The sequence below is a fragment of the Corapipo altera genome, unplaced genomic scaffold (assembly GCF_003945725.1).
Source record: "Corapipo altera isolate COAL_440 unplaced genomic scaffold, ASM394572v1 22b, whole genome shotgun sequence".
NCBI classification, from domain to species: Eukaryota; Metazoa; Chordata; class Aves; order Passeriformes; family Pipridae; genus Corapipo; species Corapipo altera.
In genome coordinates this window covers 4,497,972-4,519,213 of record NW_020884876.1, presented here as the reverse complement: position 1 = coordinate 4,519,213, position 21,242 = coordinate 4,497,972, and the positions used below count along the sequence as shown (strand labels likewise).

Below are 21,242 nucleotides of genomic sequence, written 5' to 3'. Positions count from 1 at the left end.
GATTCAAGGCATCCAATGTAGACATTTCAAGTCCTCCCCACACATTTTCAGTGAAATAATACTTCAATGACCACAGGGAGGAGAAAGCATCACCAGAAATTAGATGCAATTACTGCCCTAATCCCTACAGACACAAAGACTGAGAATACACTTTATCTCCATTTGACAGAAACCTGTCCTTTTACAAGAACAGCACATGATTTGCTATAAAGTTTTAGGTCTGAATCACATTTAAAAATAAGTACAAGAGGCATTACTTTCCAATTTACTTTGCTGGTACATAAGTCCTTATCTCCCTCTCCAAGAATGTCGTTGAACTGAATTTAATTTACTCTGCAAAACAAAGCAATTACAATAAGTAAAATATTTATAAAATGTATAACAATATGAAATGTATATAGGACACTATAAATACAAAAAAATTAAAAATAACATAGTTAAGTATTCTGCACTATGTATACACATGAAGTTACATATGCAGGACTGAGACTGGATGAATATTAACCAACCACACAAATGGGTTGCTTCATATACAAACTCCAATTTGACTGAAATCATCTGAATGCCTAACTGACTTATTGTTAGTTTGGCTCACTGGTTTTGGTCAAATATCCAATAATTCAATGTTTTGTGGTGAGAAGAGACAAAATATTTTCTGGAAAAAATACTGCTTTGTCGAACTATGTAAATGTGTGCTTCAAAAGACAAATAAGAGCACTGAAAGGCAAGTATTTAAAGATTTCATAAAATAGAACAGACAGGGCCTGTGAGCCAGATGGCTTTTTACCAGCCACTCGTAAAAGAGAGTGGGAGAAATAATCTGTAGCATGACTAAGTCAATTTGCATATACATGGTTCTGTCTTCAGGATAAGCTACCAGAATCTGTAACACTAAAATAAAACTTCATATTTATACAAAAACAAATACTGTATCTGATGCACATTAACTGTTCCCACTCAAAAGAACACAGTTAACCAAGGAGAAAAAAATTTACTCTCCTGGTATTTTCAAGTGGCATTTAAACAGACCATTGTGGAGAAGTAAGATGCAAATAAAGTGGTCTTCAGACAATTGAAATGGCAAATTTCAACCAATACAAGAAATTTCAGGAAAGGGTATATTTTAAAAACATCAAGGCAAAAAGTTATGTACCACAGGCAACGTGATGCTTTCAGAGAGGCTGCAGATTTTAGAGGAAAATTGTCCTCAGTCAACTGTAGAAACCCCTCAGAGCCAGATCCATTACGTGTCGATCTTTCCTCACAGTCCATGCTACCTCTAACAGCTTCCTTTTCTCTTTTCCCCTTTTTCATCACTCATTAACATGAAAGTACCCATTTTTCCCATGGAAATGAATGAGAAGACAGAAGAAGGTACTACTGACTTACTGACAGCAGATAAGGCCACCAGAAGTCTTACTGGAGAACAGAGAATGGAAAAAGAAAGATTCAGCAACCCATGGCATTTCTTCTTCAAGGAACAGGAGATCCAGAAGATCACCAGAAGTGATTCTAAAAGGAACATGGGACCAATAATGATAGAAGGAGGGAGGAAAGCAGACCTGAAAAATTATTGAGAGTATATAAGCACAAAGGATGCAAGCTTCTGCCATACACATGCTATGCCATACACTGCTATGGCTGAATAGTATACTTTAATATGTGCTACAAAGCCTAAAGAAGCAAGAAGTTACTTTCAAGGTCTTAAACAAAAGTCTGTAACAGAATCCATGGCAACTGTATTGAACTCACAATTGAATACACCTTTTAAATGGCAGAACAGTGTATTTCTTCAATATTACACTGATACTTATAGACCAAATTATGTTGTCGAGCGTTCAAGTATAATATTGATAGTTTCATTTGCACTCTTAATTAATTTTGCAAAAGTAATTATTCTTTCCGTATTATTGTTATTTATGAAATCAGAGCACAGGAAATCCTAATCAAGGAGCAGAATTTAATTGTGCAAGAAGAAGAAGAACTGCATAACAGACAGTTCTTGGCCCCAAGAGTTTGGAAGCTACAAGTCAAGTCAGACAAAACATATTTGCTTATTTATGTATTTCTGTATATGGAATACGAGAGACCAATGAAGACCATGGATCAATATGGTCCACATGTTAATGTTTTGCCACATTTTTTGTCTAACCACTGTCAAGATTTTAAAACCTTGACAGCAAAACAGACAGAGGAGTTTAAAAGAACAGGAGTCTTTGCAATGCTTTGTGATATGCTGTTTCAATAGGAAAATATTAATAAAAGTAATCCAGAGATACTTGTTTTTAAGATTTAAATGGATGTACAATAAAGAAAGATGATGCAGGATAATGAAGAGCAGGAAGTTGGTAAAAAAAATTGCTTACGTACAAAAAGAGTAAAGTAAAATACCTTTTGCAACTTTTGTTTACTATACATAGTTGCAAAAGTAAATGGTAGGTAATCTGTCACAAATATTGATAGTCTAGGGTTAGAAAACAAACATAAGACAGATGTGGTAAGTAAAACACCATTATTTTTTTAAGTTTTCAAAGCAGCCATTCCCTTAATATTCACTAAGTGTAGAGAACCTTTATTTTATCCCTGAAGCCCTAATTATTGTGAACCCACACTGTCATCTGTGTTTTTTTGCAAGACTGCATCCTTTCTCTTTTCAGAAAACTTAATTAAATCTTTAATAAGCCAGTATAAATGTAAAGGATGTGGAACACAAATACCACCTTATGCATATTTATTAAATTTCTGCAAACCCTAAAGCATTTCTCCCCAAATTAATGATATGGAAAAAATTTATTTCAGTTTACCTGCCAATTTATTTTCTTGTAGTAATTCCATCTGTTAGTTCTCATGACAGGGACCTCAGTACTAAATGGTGTCTGAATATAGTCTCCGCCACTCGGTATCAACCCTACAAGCCTAAACCACAGCTGACCACTTCCTCAGGTAATTGATTAAAATAATCATTTTTATGGCTTAATCATTGTGTGAAATTAAGTGTGAAATCTTACCACCCTCAGCAAGTGGATAGTCTTATTTTCATATTCTTGCTCAAACTGTAGTATATAGAGCAACTTAAGATCATCGAGGAAGCTGGCAATGACATTCTAGTGGTGTTACCACCATATGAATATGAGCTCTGGCCTTGAAACTGGTGATAGTATAAGTGCAATTTATAAAACTACTTAAACCTATAAATTTAATTCAAGTAATTCATTAGACCTCTTTTGACAAGCAAAGATCATAAGACAGATATGACAGATCACTGAACTGAGTATGGTTGCATACGCGCAAGTAATCTTGTCCTAAGAGAAAACACTACTTTCAAATAATATTAGCATATTTAAGTCATCCAGGGGACAGAACAGGAGGAAAGAGCACAGAGGACAAAACAATGTTGAAATCTTCCAAAGAACTGAAAAACTGCTTTTGGAGAAATTACATTAACTGTCAAAAAAATATAAAACTTAATTCCAACTTTGAGGCTTGTGAGTAAAACCCTGTAAATTAATTGACTGACTAGACATCTGCACATGTTGTGGAAAATTCAACAGCTATGAAAGCATGACTTGCATTATTCTTCTGGTCCAACTTTGAGATCGACAAGTGGCACTCATAATGTCAGCACCTAATTTCAGTGTTGAGTACTCCGATCAAAGCATTCAGCTAAGATTCTAAAAAACTGTATCCAACCACCTTTCAAATACTCAAAGTCCCATGATTAACAATATAGTGTATCTAGTCTATCACTCTGCAATGCAGCTATGTTTTGTTGATACAAGTATGTGGCATACAGAAGGTGACACAGTATATAAAAGGAATCACAAACCAAAAATCAGTTACAGAAATTATCTCTACTAGTGACACAGACGAAGGGATCGAGTGCACTGTCAGCAAATTTGCAGATGACACCAAGCAGAGTGGTGTGGTTGACACTCCTGAAGGATGAGATGCCATCCAGAGGGACCTGAACAAGCTCAAGAAGTGGGCCCCTGGGAATCTCATGCAGTTTAACAAGACCAAGTGCAAGGTGCTGCTCCTGCATCAGGGCAACGCCCAGTATGAGTACAGGCTGGGGGATGAGTGTATTAAGAGCAGTCCTGCCGAGAAGGACTTGGGAGTACTTGGGAGAGGCTGGACATGAGTCAGCAATGTGTGCTTGCAGCCCAGAAAGCCACTTGTATCCTGGGCTGCATCAAATGCAATGCGGCCAGTAGGTCAAGGGAGGTGATTCTGTCCCTCTACTCTGCTCTGGTGAGACCTCACCTGGAGTAGAGTGCTGTGTTCAGCTCTGGGGTCCTCAGCACAAGAGAGCCATGGACCTTTTGGAGCGAGTCCAGAGAAGGCCACCAAGATGATCAGAGGGATGAAGTACCTCTTGTACAAGCAAAGGCTGAGAGAATTGTCTTTGTTCAGCCTAATTAAAAAGAAGGCTTCAGGGTGACCTAATTGCAGCCTTCCAGTACCTGAAAGGAGCCTACAAGACAGAAAGGGACTTTTTACATGAGCATGTAGTGACAAGACAAGGAGGAATGGATTGAAACTAAAAGAAAGTGGGTTTAGATTAGATATTAGGAGGAAATTTTTGCTGTGAGGGTGGTAAGGCACTGGAGCAGGTTGTTCTCTGGAACCAGAGAAGCCGTGGATGTCCCGCCCCTGGAGGTCTTCAAGGCCAGTCTGGATGGGGCTTCGAGCAACCTGGTCTAGAGGAAGGTGTCCCTGTCCATGGCAGGAGGCTTGGACCTCAATGATCTTTAAGGTCCTTTCCAATCCAAACCATTCTATGATTCTATGAAACAGGCAGTTTTCATAGGTTAAGCCAAAAAAGAAGCATTACAACCACTAAATCTAAATGAAAAAAACACCAAATAACTTGAATCCCCAGTAAATTAACCACAAGGTAATGAAGTATCTTACAAAGTTGCACCTACTCTCTTACCTCACTTTGCCTAAGCTTCAGCTTTCAGCTGTCAAACATAATATAAAATTTTCTGACAGATGAGAGAGACCTTTCCTAACAGACTTTTTTTCATACGTGCAGTTTTGGATTGTGGTTAAGGGCTTATGCTTAATATTTGGTTTTAGCTGAAGACTGAATTCAAGCCTTTCCCTTCCAGGCAGATTACATATATTTGTTGTAATTTTTTCCTAAACACTTTATTATTCTTCAAACATATTCTTCAGCAGTGGTATCAGAAATGGTTATCCTAATCTATCAATGGTCTCCTCCAGTATGATATGCAATAATGTAATCAGATAACTATTTCCTCATTTGTTTATTCAGAAATGACACTTGCCCTCTCCCCAACAGCTTAGAATTGGTATTCATTTTCAAGTAGCTGCCATTATTCCCTCCTCCCCCTCATCGCAGTACTCAAGGACAATCTCATGGAAGTGACCTTCACACTTAGTTCCCAATCACACAGAGCAATCAGGTGGGTAAGTATAACATAGCGAAATACTGCACCATTAGTTTTAATCACAGGAAATAACCCATGTCATGTATAACCCTACTTGTCTCTCTCCAAATGATTGATGAAAGATGACCGACATATTAGACTGAAAAAAGACTTACAGAATCATCTCATTCAAAACAGTCATGCAAAATGAGCATTTCTTATTAGTTACTGCAAGATCTAATGAATCATATGACTATTCACTACAGCACCATCCCTTCTATCAAAATGTAATGTAGTTTCAACTACAATGCGTTTCAAAAATCATATGCTCTTGATACTTACTGTTTCTACAGTTTTAAATGTTGTAGAGGTCACCCCATTCAACCTTCTCAAATCATGGCTACCTTCAGGAATTACAATGGGTTGCTAAGGGGAGAGTCCAGCAGAGTTTTTAAAGTCTACAAGGATGGAGATTCTGCAACCCCTACAGGCACCTTCTTCTTATGAATTTTTTTTTCCTTCAATATTCAGCGAAAATTCCCTTCTTCCTGCATCTTGTGGCCCTCACTGCTTGTCATTTCACTATGCAAACTATTAGATTATGAATAACATGCCCATTCCTTATGTTTCTTGGGAAAAAACTTCAGAAAAAATGAAGAGCTCTGATTTTTCACCAATTCAGAAACTGCATAATTTGCAGAGTGACGCTTATCCACAGAAGAGAAGAACCTCTGCTCAAAGCATGTACAATATAAAACTTATACCATCCGAAAAACTTAAGTCTGACATGCCATATCAGCTATTTGTGTGTCACTTTACTGCATAGAAAGAACCAAACATACCTTTATCATTACAGTAATTACAGTCCAGTTCCGCAAATTTAAACCTCTTCCAAGTCAAAAGGGTAGTGCCCAATTCAAAGGCCGAATGATCACAAATTTACTCTCAGCTCAATCTTACTTATTTACTTTCAGTCCCAGAAAGCTGAAATGCATTCACAGCCTAAGAACATCAGTGATAAAAGGTCCAGACATCAATCCAATTATCCTGAAAGAAATACATGCTTCAATAAAGAGAATAGGTTCTTAAGCATATTAAGTAGAGAGACCAATATTTTGGTAGTGTCTTAATGCAGTGCGTAGTGGGAAATGAACTACCATACTCTTAAGAATCCTGACTGCCTGTGAAGAATATATTTCCATACTACACAGATTAAGATGTGAAAGCAAGTATTCTAAAGATGTGAACAAACCCCCTCAACAGGGGTGGTAAAGTCATCATTGCAATCCAATTTGTGCATGACAAAATGTAATTTCAAGGCCAGACTGATTTGGCAGTTTTATTCACTATTCCCAGCTAAGAGAGAGACAAAGACAAAAAAAGAAAAATCTACTTCAGGTCAGAAGAGGTTCTTGTGAAAAAACAAATTAACTATGAAGCAAGATAGCTGTAAACTCTTTTGAACAGTAATTCTATTCAGTAAGTTCAGAAGTACGTCAAATGGACAATCTCACCTTAGATAGCAGGAGAGATGAAAAGCACTCACCTTCTTTGACACCAAAAAACTTGGCAAAGACAAAGACTACTAAAACAGTAAGGTGTGAGCCATAAGAGTTGTCTGCGTTATGCAGCCAAACTTGCAAGATTTGAAATTCAGTTTCTTTGTGTTTGCATCTAAGAGCATGCAAAAACTAAACAAAATATTTCATGCAGGGTTTTACCAATCTCTGGATTAAGAACAACATGTTCCTGCAACAGAAGGCACACAACAGCAAAATTTACATCTGATAAAATACTCTCAGTTTGGGGCCAAGTCAATCCTCTCCAGATACACCTGTAACTACAGATGTAGATTCCTTAACAGCCTCATTCTGTAAAGCATGGAAAGAGAGGTGCAAGACCTAGGATTGCTGAATTAGTGGAAAACATTAGACTCATGAAAACCAGAGCTGAAAACAGCTGAAGGGTGGAAGATTATGGGCTGGTGAAGGAGTAACACTTCCCCTCCCTAGGAGTCCATTTGCAGATGCTGTTACAGAAAAAAATACCAGGAATAGGCGAACTCAGCCTAAATGAGTTAAGCCATTCTTAGCCATCTTATATTGAAACCCTAGATGATTTGTTGTTATAAAATATTTAAAGCACAAAGTAGTTTTACATCACTGCTCAGAAAGGAATCAAACAAAAAAAGATTTCTTGTTTCCTGTTGGAACAGTATGGTTTCCTGTTCTAGGAAGAGATATCATCTGAACCATTTTCACTCAACAGAACACAGCAACAGGACAAAAATCACTTCCATGAAGTCTCCTGTCAATAGACAGATAACAAGAGAGGCACCGATCAGAGCTTAATGAATAAGAATTATCCCTTTATAGATTAGTGCAGAGAGTGATCATGATGAGATCAGAATCCATTACTAGCCTTCTGTATTTCAGGGAATTGCAGTAGGGACTGAAGAGGGAAAAATAAAAGCATCTAAAAGTGATCATGTTTGTTTTGATAGCATTTCACACCACATCATCCCATTTTTCTTCTCCAAGTGGCAAAGTAAAGAGTTTACAGAGCTAATTCATGCAGCCTAGTCTGAATTTTCAGGGAAGAAAAACAAATTCAAAACCTATGAGTCACAATGAAGACCTTAAAGTCAAAGCAAGGAACCTAATAAATCTCAAAGACAAAAGGAGGTCACAGAGAAGACAAATTATGCTGAGTCTCTGAACTCCTTCACTTAATGCCATGATTAGAAAAGTCACATTCAACAAATAACTGAATTAGAAACCAATACAGCATTCAGTATCAACTCAGCAACGGGGAGGAACTCAAATAATGGCTGACACACGGTGATAGCAACTAGGAGGAAGAAGAAAATGATCTAGTGTTTCAAGTAGGGTTTTTTCCTCCTTTTTTTTTCCTTTAAACTGAAGGCTTATAAAGTTCCTGGATTTACAAAAGGATTACACAGCACAGAGCACATACAAAAAAAAAGACTGTTACTTTTTCAAAAAAGAATTAAAAGTAATTTGTCTTGCCATACCTCAACAGTAAAAAAAAAAAAAATAAAATTGGAGCCTTTTCTTGGCTATGAGATGGAAAAAGCAGGAAAAAAGGGAAGAACCAATTTTTTCCAATGTATAAAATGGACAAGCAACCAAAGAAGATTGGGCAGAGTTACAGAGGAAGCCAGTTACACATCTAATAACTGAATTCAAACACCTGAAGTCTCCAGATGACTTTAACATCAGGGACAGTCTTATCAATGACTCTCTCAAGCTGAGAAGGTAAGATAGCAAATTTCTTTTCTACAAGGATTTTAGAAAGTAATACCTTGTTTCATTACTTCATAAGAAATTAGTGAAAGGTCACTTCAGTTTTAAGGTCAATTCTTCCAGAGTGAAGAAATTAGAGATTTTTTTTCTCCAAATATCAGTCAATCTGCCTCTCTGAACAGAGGTATATTTTAAGGGCACTAACAGTACTTATCAAAGACAACCAAAAACATCTACAGTACTTTCCATGGTTAACAATAGCAACATGATCCAGTCAATTTAATGGACAACCTACTATAAGACTAGAAAGTGAAGCAGAGCATCCAAATTAATATAAATCCTATTTCACATGAAGGAAAATTCACATTTTTATTTCTTTGCTAGAAATAAAAAATTAACACAGAAGGCATCAGATGACACAACTATTTAATTACAGAAGTTTGGATATAAGTTCAGACTGTTGATTTTTCCTTCTCTCCTGCACACTGTAGCCATTACCTCTACATTAATGTAGGTTTCAGAGTAGTATGTCTCCTAACACTTTTCCACTTTTGATCACAACTCATGTTCTTCACTGTGAGAAAAATCTTCATCTATCCTCACATTATTTCACTGTCATTTGATTACTAATGATTATCACTGCTGCCTCTGACACTTATTCTCCATAGTTTTATTCTGTTGTGCCATCCTTTTATTGGTCACGTTATTGTCAGAGTATCCTAGCAAATTCTTTTTCTCAGCAGGCAAAAACACACATAGAAATATGATAGAACCACCAAATGTAGCATTCTTCCCTATGACTAGTGCCTCAGTGTTTTCAAACAACAAAACCTTTTACCTCTCTCAGCCATCCACATGAAGTTCTGGCATTCTTTCCATTACCCATACCTTAAGAAACAGAAGCATTATGCAGTTCCTTGAGCAAGAGTTCCTTTCACCAGAATACTACCTTCCCTGGTAAGTCATTCAATAGAAGACAAAGGACATAGCATGGTGCTAAGTTAATGAATGGATTCTGTGGTTCAACAGGAGGTAGACAATCTCTAGTGACAAATAAAGCACTTAATCCTTTTAACATACAATAATTACTTGGCACTTTTAGATTTATTTCTGCGTAGTTTAGGAAAAATATTCATAGACACCAACAGATAATTTTTATCTAATTAAAAATAAAAATTTTGATAGGACTAAAGCATAAGTTTTTTGTTGAATGCTCAATCATGACGGTACAAGCAGTCACAAAGCTTTAATGCAAAACCTAATGGTTTAAATATGTTAAGAAACTGCTGTTTAGACACTGATACTCAGCATTAATTTCTGAGTTGAATATTAAAAATTTAGTACCTTACAGAGAATAATTCAATAACTCACACTGAGGAAACTGGAAGTGGAATTAATGTCTACATTAGAAAAATAAAAATATGAAGTGAGTGTTTATCAAAATTACATTGCATTCTCAGAAAAACACTGTCATATCACAGTCTAAATTTTTACCTGCTGAAATTAACTTTCAAAATTACTTGAAATCAAATTTCTAAAAGTCTATCCATTTTTCATTCTTAGAAAAAGCAACTACAGATCTAATGATGAAAACCAGCTAAAAATGTCTCTTAACTCTTTGAAGACGCAAGATTCACTATAACTACTTGAGTGAAAATGTGCTTCCTCCAGAACATTTTTGCTATCAAAACAGTTCATTAAACTCAAGAAAAGTTCCATTTTCACTTCTTAGAAGTACAGACAACAAATTACTTTAGAAAACAAAGCTGCTGTATCAGCTAATGAACTCATAATTTTCTCCCTCACAGCCAAGCAAGCATGAGTTCTGCATGAGAGCACAGTGCATTCATTGCTCAAAAAACCAATGTTACTATATCTGAACAGCTTCAGCTAGATTTTTGAATCACTTAAGATATATGCCAATAGTCTAATACAGTAACACAGCTATAATTATACCACTTTAATATGGTGGGACAAGAAAAATGCAATTAAAGATAAAATTTCTACTTTCTGTGATTCTACATGTCATCTGAATGTGTGAAATATACTTGAACTTACAATCTGTCCAACATTACTCACTTGAGGCTCCTGTAAAATGAACACACCTAAGGCGTCAGCACATGTCTCCTAAGTTTATGAAAGAAGGAAATATCATTCAGTTCTTTACACTGGTTCAGTACTGCTACTGATGGCAATACAGGTTGCTAAAGCTCCAATACTAACATCACAACTAGAATTCTAGAGTGGGGTGACTTCAGGCCTCATTGCCTTCTGGTATAGCCAAGTTACTAGTATGTTTTCTACAGTACAAAATATTTTGCACTACAGTAAATGTATCAGCTTTAGTGCCTCTCCCCCCATTTGGCATTCTATTAAAGCCAAGTCAAATAAGGTAATATATGACCACCTATAGACTAAATCAAACATCCCTATAATCTTGTGCTATATTCTCTTTTGCTTGGTATCTGTAGAAGCAACAAGGTACTTAGATTAACTAAGCCACTCCATGCAGTTAACTGAGGAATTTGGATCTACAGCTAACAGAAACTGAGATCAGAGTGGGCAATTCCAAAGTTGAACAAGCTTCTCCTTCCTTCCACCAGGTACTTACAACACAGATTTTGTGTAATTCCCCCGTGCTCTACATTCTTGTAATATACAAACAACCTGGAACACCAAAAGAAAAATGTGGATTTGAGCACCTTTATGTTCCCACCAAGGCCTCCATTACTTTTAAAAATTCCAGGGCTGGCTTCTTTGATCACTGGGTATAGTGCACTCTACACTTACTTCCTTCAGCCATAAGTGAGGTGACAGCTGCTTAAACAGAGAAAGCAAGTGTACAGAGGTTATCCTGAAAAGCCCTCAATACTTTAAAGTAACCTTGATTTTTTTTCACTGCCCTCCCAACTTAAAGGGTTTGGCAGGCAGCACTCATGTCCAGATGGTGGACAAGTAAACCTACTTCAACAGATTGTATTACAATGCTTTACACTGAGCAGTTATTGGATTAAATGTATAAATAGCTGTGGGAAACCAGGACTTTCCTCTTTCAAATGATCATCATTCAGCTAGAAAATTATCTTTCCTCTTGTCACTCCTCTGTGGCCCAGAGAATCCTGCAACCTTCTCTGAAGCTCTCTGTCTGTGCAAGAGGATTGTAGAATCCAGTTCACATACTCTGAGATCATTGCAAACAATGTACTGGAGAGGGAAAACAACTGATATATTTCAGAGTAGGAGCTTTTTTAATTAAAGTCCGCTTTTCGAATTAAAAAAATAGTACAGATCACTTTAAAAGGACCCAAGCACCCAGGGGGGCAGACAGACCAGTGTTTAGGGTATTTTATGTGAAGCAGAATATAATTTCCCAGAAATCAAATTAATATCAACTACTCCCACTGTATCAGTTTCTGTGACTTATGGTGAGGTGCCCTACTCCTGTTAACTAAATTGCTCTACAATTCCCTCACCTAACTGCGGCTTGAATTCCTGTCTTTGGACAGACACCTAAACATATGTGGATATAGCTAATTTATTCCTTCGCTGTATGTAGCCCTATCTAGCCCTCAACTTCTAGGGTATCTAGAAGAGCATTACTTCTGTCAGTCAAAAGAGATTTCTACCCGTATTCAAACACCTTCTTTGTACTGTTAGATAACCTTGAAAAAACAGAGTAGAGAAAGGAACTATATTTCAAAACATTCTGTCTGCTCAGCTTTATCACCCCCTACATTAATCTCCCTTGCAGAATCTGAGTCTCTAGTTATATCTTTTATAGAAAGACAAAGATTCACATTAAAATACTTTAATAGGATTAAAAATAATTTTCAGTATCACATTTTTAGTATATCAGTACCCCAGTGAATTTAATTATGGATTAAATGCAATTTATATTTCATTCTAGTTTACTACCAAAATTAGAAGAGGGTTATATGGACTTGATAGCTAAGAGAAGTAAAAAGAACAAAATGTTTTAAGTAATAATTTGAACCACTTAAGTAAACAAAGACAAAGCAGCTACAATAACCAATGAAAGTTTAGGCAGTACCAATCAAAAATAACTCTCATATTTTATTGTTAAAATAACCATATTCCTCAGTATAGTGCAGAAAAAACACTACAATATAAATATAACAATTTATTATTCTAAACAAACAGACTCTTGCAGGACAGCAAAGTTTTGAGTTAAAGGCCTAACTTCAGATTCGGAATGCACCTCTGCCACTGACAAGATCTAAGAAACAAAATATGTGAAAAAGCCTGAATATGTAGTCAGCATGACCTGAAAATATGCAGTTTAAAGTGAATTAGCTGATTAATTAGCTGAACAACTGTCAATTATTTTCATGAGTCATGAAAAACAGGCTAAGTGTCAAAGGACTTCATAAAACAATCAAGTTAACAAAAATGCTTGGTAGAAATTATAAAATAAAACTCAGAAATTAACTTCATACTTTAAGTAGGATTTTTTTGCTATGCTACCTGCACTTTTGCTCTACAAGCTCAAAAATCTTCATCGAAGAGACATTTCCATGGCTCAGACATGAACGCATACACATCAAAATCTACAAAAGCTCACCAGAAACGTCAATGCGCAAGATTCAGGACTAGACTCTGTCACAGTTGGCAATTTGTAAGGCAACTAGATAAGGAAAGCAAATGAACATGTAATAGTAGAGCAGAAAGCAATAGTGATATGAAATTATTAAAAAGCCAAACTAAATGCAGAGAAGAAAATGGTTTCTGTCATTCGAGCAGCACATGCTACAGCCAATAACCTTGAGCAACTCTGTGAGCTCAAAATGTCATCCCACAAAGGGACTGCATAACTGTAATTACCACTTATGTTATGGACTTCATATACAAAATGTTCCATGTAACACAGTCAAACTCTGCTAAGCTTAACGACCAGTGCATCCGAAATTCAAAAATTAGTTGCTTTAGATTAATCAGAAAAGAGCAAGAAAAATTAATGGAATGGCATAATTCAGCTAAGGACTGCAACTGCTCAATAAGAAATTATGAACTTGGGGTATTCCAGAATGGTATTATCAGATACAATAATCAGAAGAAAAGTAAAATCCTCACAGTAAATCCTATTAGGTAGGAGAACAGTCTCCCCAGAGAAATGCTGCCACCACTTTAACAGTTATGAAGAAGAGTGTTTTCATGAAGAAGCCTGCAATGGCAAGAGTACAAATCCCTTCTGTGTAAAATTTCTGGGATTATTGTCTGAAATCAAACCATTGCCAGGCTGGGTTTTTTTCGTAATTCTGTCAGAAGCAATCCATTCAATGCATGCACCAATTTATCTCTCAGAATATGAAGGACTTGTGATGACTGCATATAAAAATATGAGTTTCTCTATCTGAAATGCATCTTTCAGCTTCACGGTAAAATATCTTCCCACTTGTTTCATGGCAATCCCTCATGATGGAAAGTTGTAACAAAAAAAGGATACTTATAACATTTGATATACACAAACAACAATAAAGAAGGTATTATATTTTTATATCTCACAGCATTAGATGAAAAGATAATATTTTCTTAATTATACCTGCTTTCAGATTTATTAGAGCAAGAGAAAGAGGTCTAAACCAAATACAAAGTTCCTTTTTGAGTTCTGATTATTATCTTATCCAATAAAAAGTGACCTTCAACACACTTTTAAAAACAAAGAGAATAAATCTGAAGACCCAAACTAATATTCAAAGAACCCAATGCTTTCCCACTCTAATTGCACTGACTGATTTTTCCAGAGCACTTAGAACTCAAGCAGATACAATCTGTATTTTCCATGTGGTTGCACAGGATGTGCTGTATAAATGGTTATAGAACAGAACAGGGGAAAAGATCAATTATGCCACTGATCTGCCTTATGACAGCAAGGATGCCAAATGGAGACATCTGGGACAGAAAACTTTCAGTAATCCAATCACAAAATGCTATCAGACTGCTGTAAGTGTCCTTTATTTCACTTATTGTATGCAATCATGGAAGACATCAAGGTTTTCTATGTAGATTTGTTAAAATAAGAACTGATAGTTAATTTTGTCAAGTTTCTTCAAAACTTTAGTTAATTAGAAATAGAAAGAAAGGGATATAGATGTTTTTTGCTGCTGTAAACCAGTAGAAAATAAAGACTTCTTGCTACCGCATTTTTTTTCTCTACTCTGTCCCCATTCTCTTTAGGACAGAGTAGAGAAAAACATTTAGAATTGCATTTAAGGAATTTTACATTTTCAGGCATGACTTAACATTTATTTCACTTGAAACCGAGAACAGTTATTTTAAAGTACTGTTTGAAAAAACCTCTTCTCTCTCTACGGCAATAATAGCTAAAATGTCAAATTACACAAACGGATATAAAACCTCTACTTAAAGTATATCCTAAAAATGGTTTGAAGCCAAATCTACAGTCAGGCCTGAGTTTCCCTTCACAGATTCAACCTTTGCCATATCTGAATTATTAATAAAGTTTTTAAAGAGAAGTCTATATTTGGTATAACTGCCAAACACTTTCTGCATGCTGTCTCAAAAGCAAAAATATGCAGTGCTCCACAGTCTGGAGATCAAAACCAAAAATTTCATGACTAGAAGACCAAGAGGGCCTTATATTCAAGTTTAATGTTAAACAGAATTTCAGTAGACCAAGAGAAGAAACTTAAGTTTTAGTTATCACTATGTTTATAAATAGTATCAGAGATCCTGAGAAATGAAGAATTTAACTCTTAAACTACACGTGTAATTGAATATATCCTGAAGACTCCTCATTCATCACACATCTTCTTTTCCTCTTGTCTTTTTCTCCACTTGCTCTACCACATTTCCAAACATTTCTTTCTTTCAATAAAATATGCAGGCAGAACATTCATCAGAAGGAAAGAATGTTACAGATCATCAAAAACAGCATCAGGAGATAGAGTAAGAAACTAAGTAGTACTCTTTCAGTTTTAAAGCAATAAAGACCAAGGACAGCAGGTTTTGTTGCACATTTTGCAGGCCCAGTTCCGAATGGGTGATAATTGCTACCTTTATGGTGAACGATGACCACAAATTAGATGGGAAAGGCATTTTAAAGTGGAAGATACCATTCTGGCTGCAATGTAAGGAACATGGTAATAATCATCAATAACCTTGAATAAACAAGATTGGCTTAATAGGAAAACCCAAAGGAAAATGAGAACACATGGTGAAGAAACAAGAGGATATTGCCAATCTATCCCAGTGAATTTCAAAGACAACAGAAAACTGTGTTCAGGACTGAACATTTTCTCAGAAATATTATCACATTTAATAATTCAAGCCTTAAAAAATACACAGTTGCTTCTATTAATAAGAAAAAAAAAAACAGGAAAAACTGACAAATGCTACCTTTAATCATTCTCCAAGTTGAGAAGACTGCATCAAAGAATAATCATGGTCATGATAAGGACAAGAAATACAGTCTCAAAAACGTGGGTATTGAACACTCATAGATTTAGACTAGATCTTTGGGTGAGGGAGGAGGGGGAAACCAGAAGCTGTACAGCTATCTCTAAAGGCTCCTAAAAGTACATCAGATACACATTTTTCAGGAATAATAAAAGCATGGCTGAGCTTTGGGATAAACTATCAATTAGATTGCCCTTCCAAGGAAATAAGAAAAGGAGAAAAAGGTAAAGAACCATTACAGATACATGAGTCTTGACGTCCTTTAAAAATACTCAGGGTAAACCAAAACATCACAACTTATCAAAAGAAAAATAGTTATTCCCATTGTATATCAGTAGTTTAACTAAGCTTCTGAATCATCCACCTGAAAGCTCTAAAATAAACATTGCCCTCTATGAGAAATATTTCAACATTCGAACCCAATGTTCTCCATGTTTCAGTCACAAAAATTGAATAATAAAAAGACAAGCAGTATATTTGAATGTGAATTATTCCGATTCCTTTCATTTTCTAATAGTTTAGTCTACTTCAAATCTGTATAAGATATATAAAAAGTATCAAAAGGATTTAGAACATGCCTTACAGAAAATGCATCTAAGTCAATACAAATATATTATCTCAAATGCTGTGGAAACAGTCAATTTTTATTTTCTCCCATTCTGCATACAGTTTCCAAGACAAAAGTCCTTCTTCTGTTTCTTGTTGCTACTTCATAATCAAGAACTTTTTCTACTTTGCTTTAAATAAAGCAGGCTTTTCAAATCTAGTGAGCCATGGGAGAAACTAATTTCCAAATCAGAAGTCTAATGTTTTCTATTTATCTCCTTAGTTGTGAAGGATGTCATGAGTGTCCACAATACAGAAAAGGATAGAACAGGATTAAAGCAAAGCAGTAGGAATGTTTGTGTGGTTACATATTTGTGTAGTCATTCTAAAAATAGTTTCCATTTAACCAAATGACTATTTACTAATTCAAACCTATTTTTCAAGTAGTTCTATAAATTCTTGCAGATTTAATCAAATTTAAGACCAACCTTAGTACGTTTCAGTAATTTGCTTGAGAAGAAAGTTTCTTTAGTTATATTAAGAATATTTTACTGTATAGGACAATGTATTTTAGTAATTTAAGAACTTGTATATTTTCTAATACAGCTATAACACAGTATTTCACAATCAACACAAAGTTTTACCAATGTTTTCCAGTTTCCCCACTCATCTTTCTCTGCTAGCAATAAGTCAACAAAGACCCAACAAAGCCCATAGGAAAGAGGAAACTGACATGTAATTTGGTTTTCTCTCACGGGATACACATTTTAACCACACTACTGACCTCTTGCAGTGTTCACTCTGAAACCATTCACTGTGTTCAACCACTTTTCAAACTTCCAATAAAAACTACAGCAATCTTACAGTCTTTGTATAAAACCTTAGCCTCACTTTACATAGCTAACCTCAATCACCTTTACCTTTTACCACTGTGCTTCTAGACAGTAATGTGAACAGGAACCTCCCGGAGCACAAGATCATGTGCTCTTTCAATTCACATAATTTTTCTCAGAACAATTGTAAAATGTTATTTCCAAACTACTCACTGTAAGAAAGTTCAAGTTTCATTTTTCGCATACAGATCTTTTTCCCACCATATATACTGGGCAAACTACTACAGCTTTTAACATGAGGTTAGCAGGGCAAGAAAAGGAGTCAGACTTTAGCTCTTCCATATACAACACAGACACATACAAAGCAATATTCATATTAAAAATACAGTGTATAAAACCCTGAAAAACACTAAGTTACACTTTAAGCTTGCATGTAAAGTGAGGAAGCACTTACAGTGTTGCACTAGTTTCTCCAAAGATGCAGTCACAGATATACTACGTCTACATAAAGCCAGCAGTTTGTCTGTATGAGCTGTCCATTGCATTAAATAAAAGTATTAAATGAGAATGAAAAATGGCAATAAAAATATGTAGAAGACTGGGATGTTTAAATCAGCTAAATTAATTTAAATCAGCTAAAAAGGAAAACTGAACAACAAGCTTTATAGACCAGAAATATCAGCTTGAACTGTAAGACCAAATAGCTGAAAAAAAAAAAAAAAACCCCAAACATTTCCATCCCTTTATGTACCACCTCTGCCATAGCATTGAGAAAGTTTCTATAAAGTAACTGTAGATGTCCATTTTAATTTGCCTTTATTTACTTGTTAGAAAAGGATTCCATTTAAAAAAGATTGATTATTTCAGCTATCTTGGTAGCACAGCTGGCACTCCACATGAAAGTGTCAACAAAAGTTGCAATGCCAGCACATCACAGCAAGAGAGAATCAAGAGCGTCAAACATTAAACACATTTTATTAAGAAAACCCAATAAGTTAAAGTTTTGAAAAGAAGTTAATTATAGCAGCAGAAGGGTAACACATTTGCTGCCTACTCTTTCCAGAAAGAGGGGAAAAGACAACGCCTAGAGTGAAGGTATTCATTTTTTTACAATGACATCCAAGGGATTTATCTTCATGATCAGATTATTACTTAACTTGGTAATATGACAGTCAGTCCACTATTTAGATACTTAATAGTATCTAAATTATTAGATAATTCTAATTATCTAATTATCTAAGATTCTTATTAAGAGTCTTACACTAAGATTGGCCTTTTAGAATTGTAGAATATCATGGGAAGGGACATAAAAGTTAAACCATATACCCAAGAATGTTGTCCAAATGCTTCTTGAACACCAATAGGCTTGAGGCAATGACCTGAGTACCTTGTTCCAGTGCCCAACCAGCCCCTCAGTTAAGAACCATTTTCTAATATCAGATCTGAACTTCCCCTGAGACAGATTTAAGTCATTCCTTCCACTTCTGTTACTGGACATCAGCAGGAAAACATTGGCCTTTCCCTCTTTGCTCACCCTTGTTTCACTTGTTTGGCCCATAAACCTTAATAACCTACACAGTTCTTTAAAGAAAAACAGAAATGTTGACCATCCTTCTCTTTGTCTGAGACACTAGCTCAAATAAAGTATCAGCTATAAAAATTTTTCTTTCCGTCTCCTCTACCACCACAAAGCCCAAGTCCTCCCACAACACTAACCACCGGTTAAAAAAAAAAATAAATCAAAAATTATAAAACTCCACAGTTTGGTTAAAAGTTATCTCCTCCCAAAAATGAAATTACACTGAAACTACAAAGAGACTCTACCAGGTGGCCTAGCACTGGGTATGTGAAAACCTGGCCTGAAATCGACAGCAAGCTAGAAGAGAAGTCCAGCAAGCTCTAGTAGCACTGAAACCTAAAAGAGGCAAATATATGTATTACAAGTTTACACATTTCCCTATTTAAATACAAAAGCTTCTAGAAATAAAACTGTTGATTCTGAAACTGAATTAAAATCGCTTCTTCCTACACACCTCTCCCAGAGAACACCTTCAAAGGATTACCAGCACCTACACCTTCCACACAGACACCTGATTCCATCGCCTCCATGCTATTTATTAACGCTGGGCATTTCTTTTAGTTGGCACCACAAACACGGGGTTTAACTTCGATGTCCCCCGGGCTCGCCGCAGACCTGTGCTCCTGGCCCCGGCTCTCAGCCCAGGACCCCTGGGCCCACGGAGGCGGGCACCCAGCCCAGCCCAGTGCAGCCCAGCCCAGCGCAGCCGCGGCCAAGACACGGCCCTTGCCGCTCTCTGCTCGGAACCAGGGTGGCCCACGACACCGCAAGGCACCGGCTGGGCAGGGGCAGAGCGCGGGGCACGGCAGTCCTGACGCTGCGCTCAAATCGCGGCGGGCGGCGCTGGCTCCCGCTGCCCTGGAGAAGCCGCCGCCGCCGCCAGCCATCCCCTCCCGCGGCACGGCAGGGTCGGCACATTCCGGCGCCCGCCGCCCCGCTCGGGGCTGCCAGGGGAGAGGGGCCGGCGGGGCGGGCGGAGCGCGGGGACGCCGGACGGGTGGGGACAGGGGGACTCCCGAGCGGGAGGCAGCGCGACTGGGCACATCCAGCCGGGCGCGATGGCGAAAGAAGCGAACGTCTCTACCTCCTTCTTTTTCTGTCCTCCCCCGAGCTGTCCGCAGAGCAGCAGCAGCAGCAACAGGAGGAGGGGGAGGCAGCCCCCGGCCGGCAGGAGCGGCCGCTGCGGTGCCCCCGCGCCCAGCGCCATGTTCCGCCCCCGCCGGCGGCACCTGCGGCACCGCGGACGCCGCCGCCACGCTCATTGGGCCTGCGCTCGGCCAATCGCAGCGCTCCGAGGCGCGGCGGCGCCTGGGAAATGTAGTTCGGGTGTGGTACGCTCCCGCGGGGAGGCACAGTCTCACCTCCTGCTCCAAATTCCCCGCTACCTAAAGCGCTGAGTGCAATCCGAATCACGACAAAAAAAAAGCAAAAACAAAAACAAAAAAACCAGACTCTTCTTTCCTAAATGTTTGTGCACATACACTTTTTAGATTTCACTATACACACACAAAGTTGCCTCTGAAGAAAATAATATTAATGCAATACACTAATACAATTAATTCGAATTTAATTCCCAGAGCATTAAGCATGCAACTTTAATTTGATATTCTCATTCATGATTCACAATCAGTGATTATGTATTTCTTGAAAGTACACACCGTGGTGCATAGGTTAGGTAATGTTAAATTAATGAGCATATACATTTTTTTCCCCCTGGAATTCCAAGTATGCTCCTCATGCTATATTAGTTACTTACACACATCTACCCTGAAAACTCAGAAGTTAGAACTATTCATTTCTTCAGAGATCTTGCTATATCACCAAAAATTTTATGAATTTTGTAATCAAAACATCACAATGAAATAGAAAGCTGAGGCATGAAGAAAGTATTCAAAAGCATCTGCTTATTTTGGGCACAGAATTTCTAGATGGTATTATAATAATATGAGGTAATAGTTTGATGATACTGCTAACAACTTAGCACCAAGCAGTTAAAGCATTAAACAGGCCACTGTGTTCTCTTGAGATATATTTGCAATGTGCCTTTCAGAAGTTACACATGCCCATAGGAGTAGTAGGTCATATCCAAATAATCTACGAAATAATAAGTTCAAGAGAGTTCAGACCACCTGTAATCCACATCCATCAGGTTCTGACTATGGTTTGGCAATAATAATCATAAAAG

The 21,242-nt window shown here is 37.1% G+C and overlaps 1 protein-coding gene across 5 annotated transcripts in view; it reads right to left on the bottom strand.

Moving 5' to 3' along the window:
• TUSC3 (tumor suppressor candidate 3) overlaps window positions 1-20,285 on the bottom strand; it is a 108,606-nt gene extending 88,321 nt beyond the window's left edge. For 4 of the 5 annotated variants that reach the window (XR_003526452.1, XM_027636037.1, XM_027636036.1 and 1 more), the window contains exon 1: window positions 20,142-20,285. Coding sequence is in view for 4 of the 5 variants with exons in the window: in XM_027636037.1 (XP_027491838.1) it covers window positions 20,142-20,264 (123 nt within the window). In the remaining variant the exon portion in view is untranslated. Of the gene's footprint in view, window positions 1-16,400; window positions 16,440-20,141 lie in introns of those variants that run through there. The other variant, XM_027636038.1, reaches the window with a different exon arrangement.
• Between the last annotated feature and the right edge of the window lie 957 nt (window positions 20,286-21,242).